Source organism: Ixodes scapularis, unplaced genomic scaffold (genome assembly GCF_016920785.2).
Source record: "Ixodes scapularis isolate PalLabHiFi unplaced genomic scaffold, ASM1692078v2 ptg000146l_1___fragment_1__unscaffolded, whole genome shotgun sequence".
Taxonomy (NCBI): domain Eukaryota; kingdom Metazoa; phylum Arthropoda; class Arachnida; order Ixodida; family Ixodidae; genus Ixodes; species Ixodes scapularis.
In genome coordinates, this window is record NW_024609921.1 from 690,777 (window position 1) to 697,472 (window position 6,696).

Genomic DNA, 6,696 nt, shown 5'->3' on the forward strand with positions numbered 1-6,696 from the left:
TCGAGAACGACGAAATATACACAAAAAACATCAAATATATTTAACTCAGCAGGCAAAAAAAAATACAAACATGGCAGGGACACGGACAATATAGAAGGCGCGCTACGAAATACATATGCTTAGAATATGCACTGGAAACGACAGATAATTAGAGCTAAAAAACGGAAGATTGAGATGACGTCAACGCCAAAATAAGGCAACGAGCAGGGAAAGCAGCCGGAAAAAATGCAATAGTCATATAGGCAGGTAAGGACGTTTTTGTGATCGCGGGCGTATAACCGTGGCGACGTACGCTCAGTTAACCTGGCTAAAGAAAATTCTGGCCCCGATTGAGCGCATGAATGACTCTCTTCCACCTTCTTACATCTGCAGTAAAAAAAGGGTCACGGGCTTATAGCTTAAGGAATATACCCCATTCACACGGTCAACATAAAGGTACCTTTAGCATAGGCCCCTTTGCTATCGGCGAAAAAGCCCGTCCTCTTGGGTCGCGAGCACACGCCACGGGCGGAATATCGTTAATTGATTGGCCGCAGAGAGTAAAGGTTCCTTAGCTAAGGATACCTTTACAGTCGTGTGAATGGGGTATCAATGAGCCGGCTAAAAAAATTGGATGGTCGCGAGTCTATAGCTCGAAAGACATACATCCCTCTATAGCCGGCTAAAGCACATTGAAAGGTCGGAGGCTATAGCTTTGATGACGTAGAACGCTATTGAGTCGGCTAAAGACAATGCAATGGTCGCGATTTTATAGATTTAAGGACATACACCACTCTATAGTCGGCTAAAGCACACTGTAAGGTCGGAGGCCTGTAACTTTTGGGACATAAAGCACCATAGAGACGGCTAAAGAAAATGCAATGGTCGCGAGTCTATAAATTTAGGGACGTACACCACTCTATAGCCGGCAAAAGCACATTCAATAGTCGCGAATCTATAGCATAAAGGACATACATAATACTATAACTCGCTAAAGAATATTGAATAGTCGCAAGTCTATAGCCGCATAGCCATAAACTATTCTATAGCCAGGTATAGAAATCGGAATGGTCGATATTCTATAGCTATGAAGACATGCATTTTTCTATATGTGGCTATAGCGTGTTTCATGGTTTCTTATTGCTGACCATAAAGGGCCATAGAAGGTGATACGTCACCATAGAATTTTCCATAGACGTCTATAGACCATTTTTGTGTGGGTTGTGGTGTTCACCAAATAACATTTTGAATGGCTTGAACGTGTTTCTAAATTCGGAGCATGATGCAAAAACACATTTAGTTGATATCTCTCGCCGCTCTCGCCGAGGAGGAGACGTAAACAGCTTGTGTTCGGAACTTCGGATCCAGCTTCGAACAAAGAGTGGTTCGTTTCGCGCCGACGCAGAGCCTGCTCCGACCTATAGTCCAAGAGTAAAGGAAAAGGCACAGGAGGCCCACATTTAAGAACGGTGAATGGCGCAGAAATGCCGCGAAGGTGATCAGAGCTCTTAGGAAGAAACTATCGACGCTGATATAATGAGTAAGAAATGTTTGTATAATAAGAACGAAGCAGATATTTGGACCTAGGAAGCCTGTTTTTCAGGATGTCAAACTACTCGATCGGAGTCATGTGGTTTCTGGGCTGGGTTCGGAAAGCAAGCTGCGAAGTGGAGAGGGAAAGCGTCTGTCTTATGCACCTTTCTGTCTGCTTCCCTTCTCTCCTAGCGAGAATGCAGCGCATGCGCATTACCGACCAATCTCCGCACGGGTAGTCCGCTATTAAATTGCAAACGCTCGCCATGGTCGCAGATTGACCTCCTCTTCAGTCTAGGCTCTCTAGATGGGCCTCTTGATTCGGAAAGCATCTAATAGCGCTCAAAAGAATATCTAGGCGCGCCGAACATCATCCTGACGCTCCCTTAGATCGAGCGGCTACCACAAAATATATTCGTTGCATCCTGCTTTGGAGTTAGTCGGTAATCAGAGCCAGCAGCATGTTACTGGCTTATGTCCCAAAAACAATATATCTAGCTCGCCCAGATCGGCGGGGAAAAGCCCGTGACTCGACCCAGGCTCCGACCAACACATTGAAGCGACACTTCAAAACGGCCTCAACCATGTCCTACATCACATCGAACCTTTGGAGCTCCGATGCTCCCCACACAAATCCGCTCTCCTCACCTTTACGCCGCCTCGTCACAAACCCCTCCAAAACCCCCCCATCCAACTTTTTATACACTCTGACCCAATACCACACACACAACAAGTTCGACTTTTAGGCCTCACCCTCACACACAACAGATCACCCGCACCCACTCTCCAATACGTAAAGAAATATGTTACCCAAACCTCACACCTAATTAGAAGGATCGCCACTAAACACCACGGCATCAAGGAACAGGACCGCCTCCGACTCGTCCACAGTTTTCTACTCAACCGTATCCTATACCAGCTACCCTACCTTAACCTTACACCCACCCAACTCGACTCCCTTGATGCGCTCCTCAGGAAGACATATAGACATGCTCTCCTACTCCCCCCTCACGCCTCAAAGCACCGCCTGCTCGACCTTGGCATACACAACACAATACGCGAACACCTAGACGCCCACCACATGTCCCAACTCACCCGCCTCGCATCCTCACCCACAGGGCACTACATTCTTAACACTATAAACATACTCCCCCCCCCCATCCCAATCCCCCCACTCCCCATTCCACCGCACATACGTAACCGCATTCGAGTCCACCCAATCCCTCGCCACATGCACCCAACTTTTCATAAAGCCCGGCCACTAGCACGAGCCAACATCCACGCCAAACTATACCCACCATCACCATGCACACTATACACTGATGCCACACCCTACCCTCACAAAGCTGCACACTGTGTAACTGTTCTCGGCCAACATCCACCACCAAACGTCACGGCGGCCACCATCCTCACTACAAACACAACCACGGCGGAGGAAGCGGCTATTGCCCTTGCGCTCGCCCAGAGACCCACCCCCCAATTCGTCCTATCTGATTCTCAGCAGGCCATCCGCAATTTTATTCGCGGCAATATCTCCCCCATGGCCTTCCAAATTCTCACCAACAACCCTCCATCCGACACCGTGACCCTGCTGTGGACACCAGCCCACACAGGCGTAGGAGCTAATCAGATGGTGCACGATCGTGCTCGCGAACTTATCGACCGAGCCGCCGTTTCAACTGCGCCTACACGCGATGCCCCTGCAGGCAAGCCTACCTCCCTCCTGCAGTACAGGGATATTACCCTACACTACCGCCTCCTCCGCCGCCAATACCCACCTCCGCACCCGCACCTCTCCCAAGAGGCAGCACACATGCTGCGCCTCTTACAAACACACACTTTCCCTCACCGAACACAACTAATACACACTCACCCACACCTCTTTACTCTCCCGCCTGTCCTGCCTGCGGGGCATTCGACACTCATTACCATTCCCTTTGCGAATGCCCCGCAGACCCATCCCCCCTTCTTCCCTCCCCTCACCTCTGGGAGCAGATGTTGCGCGACCCGGAGGAGTCAGCCCAAGTCCTGACCACCTCCCGGGCCCTGGCGATCGCGGCGGCCCTCTGGGCCTCCACCACCCCCAATACCTGATCCCGGAAGAATAATAAAGTTTCCTCCTCCTCCTCCTCCTCGACCCAACCCTGAGCGCACAACCTGTATACATAGGAGGTAGCAACTCGTTTGTTCCGAAAAAACTCTGTGCCACACTCTAAAAAAATCCCGTACGTCTACTTTTCCGCAAAACACTCGGAGAGCCAATCACCGCAACCTACGGAGACAGCTCAGCCAATCACGATGCCGAAAAACATGTTTAGATAAAAAAAACAACGCAGTTTGAGTTGTGACATTAAGCAATGCAAAACGTCACGCTTGCATTGCTTAATGTCACAACTCAGACTGCGTTTTTTGGTCTAAACATATGTTTCGGCATCGTCATTGGCTGAGCTGCCTCCGTAAGTTGCGGTGATTGGCTCTCCGAGTGTTGTGCGGTAAAGTCGACCTACGGGTTTTTTTAGAGCGCATCTATGACGAGAAAGCTATACATAAATCGCGGTTGAATCCCACACATAAAGGAATAGTAATATCAGTACCACCAGGCATACCACTGTTCTTGGACCACACGGATAGATGCCGCCATATAGTGGTTCAACTAAAGGCTTGTTCGAGATGGCCTTCTTGGGACCGGAGCCTTGGAAAAGCGCATACACCCCCCAATGTTTTTTTACTGTTTTTTTTGCCAAGCGATTTATTTAAGTGTCAGAAATCTATAGCCAATCAATATTTTGCTACAGCGCAACGTGTATTTTTAATAAAGTCAAAAAGACGCTACTGCTAAAAACCGAAACTGGAGAGGAGACAAGAAAAAATTTAGAAGAGAGAGTTGACAAATGTCGCGTGGCTGTGCAATTTTTGTTTTTTCAATCAACGTATTTGCAGCTTTTTAGAAGCCACAAAAGTGGGCATCATTTTTTTTAATTTTTAATATGGAGCGTGTGCACTTTCGATGACCCATGACTTTGATTATATTTGGTGGTTGCGTTTAGCTTATAAAACGGCACGTGACCACGGCGAAGAGAGTTAGCTCGACTCAAACCGGCCAGTTCGCGACTGGTGGTTTTCGGGCGGCAAGACAACGAATTTTGAGTGGTAAAGTGTGTGGGTAATTGGGCTCTCATTTGTCATATACAGATAAAAACCTTGCTAGCATGAATACTTTTTCATGTTCCTTCCAGGGACATTGAAAGGCAAATAAGTTTTTTTTAAAGGACATAGATAGGACACGTTGTTCTAAAAAGAAATTTTCAGTGAAAAAACTTTTTGCTTGCGCAACAATTACGCCGTTACACGTAACTTAGGTGCAGAAGGTGGATGTCGCAGCCCGTTCAGCCCCACCCCTTGCTTACAAGGTGCTTAAATCTCTCATCGGATGGAGATGTTTTACATCTGAAACGTTGATTGTATATTTGTGTCTCCGTGTCGTAATAGCATTTTAATCGACTATTTTTTTATGTTTCAGAAGCAAATAATCAAGATAGAGTCGTTATTTCTTTCAAGTGTATTTGAGATTCCTTCTCCTGCTTTGGTTCGAAACGTTTACAAATATGCCTGCCGGCGTCTGCGGGGTGCTGATCGAGCGAAGCCTGTTGAGCTTGTCAATTTTTATGAGTGCGAGTGCTTTTGAGTTCACAGAGCTTTTTAGGGGAATATCTCTTCAACTGAAGTAGTTTGCCAAACATAACGGCCGCAAAAACGCACATTCGGAAGAGCTGTGCGGATGCTTGTTCTCGTAGCAGGACTGGCCTAAACCTAGCGTTCGAGATCAACTATTTTGATCGAACTGGCTCGGTCTCTTGCTTTGCGCGTGTCGGTGCTGAATAAAACTGTTCGCTTCCGTAAAACCGGCCCCGCTTTTTTAAGAATAGTGCAACCGTCGTGATTGCGAAAGTGGTTTCAATACCGAGAAGATACTTACACAGGTAAGAATTCGCGAACCATTTGGTTGGAGGGAACCGGGCGTTCGGCTCCCATCAAGTTTGTTTATGTGCGTTCCTGTCATTGCGCCTCGAAAGGCAAGTTTTCAAATTTTGCATTGCACCTGAACTACCAAATCCAATATTTTTACGTTGCGTGTTAACTGTGCTCCATGACGCCCACACACCTTGCTCGCGGATGCCATGTAAAAAATATAACAATAACAGTAAAGCTGAAAGGACAGCATATTCCTTTTGCTGATATTTTAGACCTCTTGGCTCCTTATTACCGCCCATTGGTGGACGCTGACAGACGCTTGTTTTAGATCGTGTCATATGCATGATGGAACGCTAAAATGCCGCTTTTATGGTCGCGTCTTCTGAGCATTCCAGAATTTTTTAGACAGGGGCGAAGCAGCAAACGAACGGAAGAGAAAATGGACGCCGACAAGCAGGTTTTGTGTCCACGTCCCACAGGCATCGCAGACGACGATAGACGGTGGTGAAATAGCACACGATGCGAGTGGCTGCCAAGAATTTGCTCGCACGACTAACAAGCGGTGTCAGACCGCTCACTCGAAAGACTAGACGCACCGGATGTCGCGAAAGGGAAATACTAGACTTCTTAGCGTGTTCAGCCGAGCAGGCAAGCCAATCTAGGAGTAATGAGTGGGGCCACTGATTTTCGGGCGGGGCTTAGAGCGTGCCGTCGCGTTCGAACAAATTGTGTCTAATAGCATTAATATTGCGCGAAATTGTTTTTTGTGAAAAAATGATTTAAACAATCCTTGTCCCATCAATTCTCTTTAAAAAAAGAAAGAAATACGTTCACAACTCCCTGCAATGCCAAATTATAGCGCAGCTTTTGAGGAGGAGAAGGGGAGGCACGGAGAGGAAGGTATGCCCTCCTCCATATCCTCTTCTCTTCCTCTCTTCCTCTCCTCCTCTCCTCCCCCTCCTCCTAGCTCTCTTTCTCTCCATGCTCCTCCTCCCTCCTCCACCTTCATCCTCCTCCCCACCTCCTCTCTTCCTCCTCTCCCTCCTCCTCTCTTCCTCCCCCTCCGTCCCTCCGCCTCCCTCCGTCCTCCCTTGTGACGTTCCACGTGACCTTCATGGCGTCACTCGTGGCCCAAGTGACCCTCGTGACGTCACTCGTGAAAACCTCGTGAAGGTCGTGACCTTCGTTGTGACGTTTACGAGTGCCCTTGAT

At 47.9% G+C, this 6,696-nt stretch overlaps 1 protein-coding gene across 1 annotated transcript; it reads left to right on the forward strand.

The window, feature by feature from the left end:
- Window positions 1–2,743: 2,743 nt before the first annotated feature.
- On the forward strand, window positions 2,744–4,757 carry LOC115316880. The gene is made up of 2 exons (XM_040218513.1): window positions 2,744–3,316; window positions 4,749–4,757. The coding sequence occupies exons 1-2, from the start codon at window positions 2,744–2,746 to the stop codon at window positions 4,755–4,757; spliced, it is 582 nt and encodes a 193-aa protein (XP_040074447.1).
- The last annotated feature ends 1,939 nt before the right edge of the window (window positions 4,758–6,696 follow it).

Excerpts from the sequence above, each read along its gene's own strand:
- LOC115316880 (XM_040218513.1), top strand. The coding sequence starts at position 2,744 with ATGCACCCAACTTTTCATAAAGCCCGGCCACTAGCACGAGCCAACATC.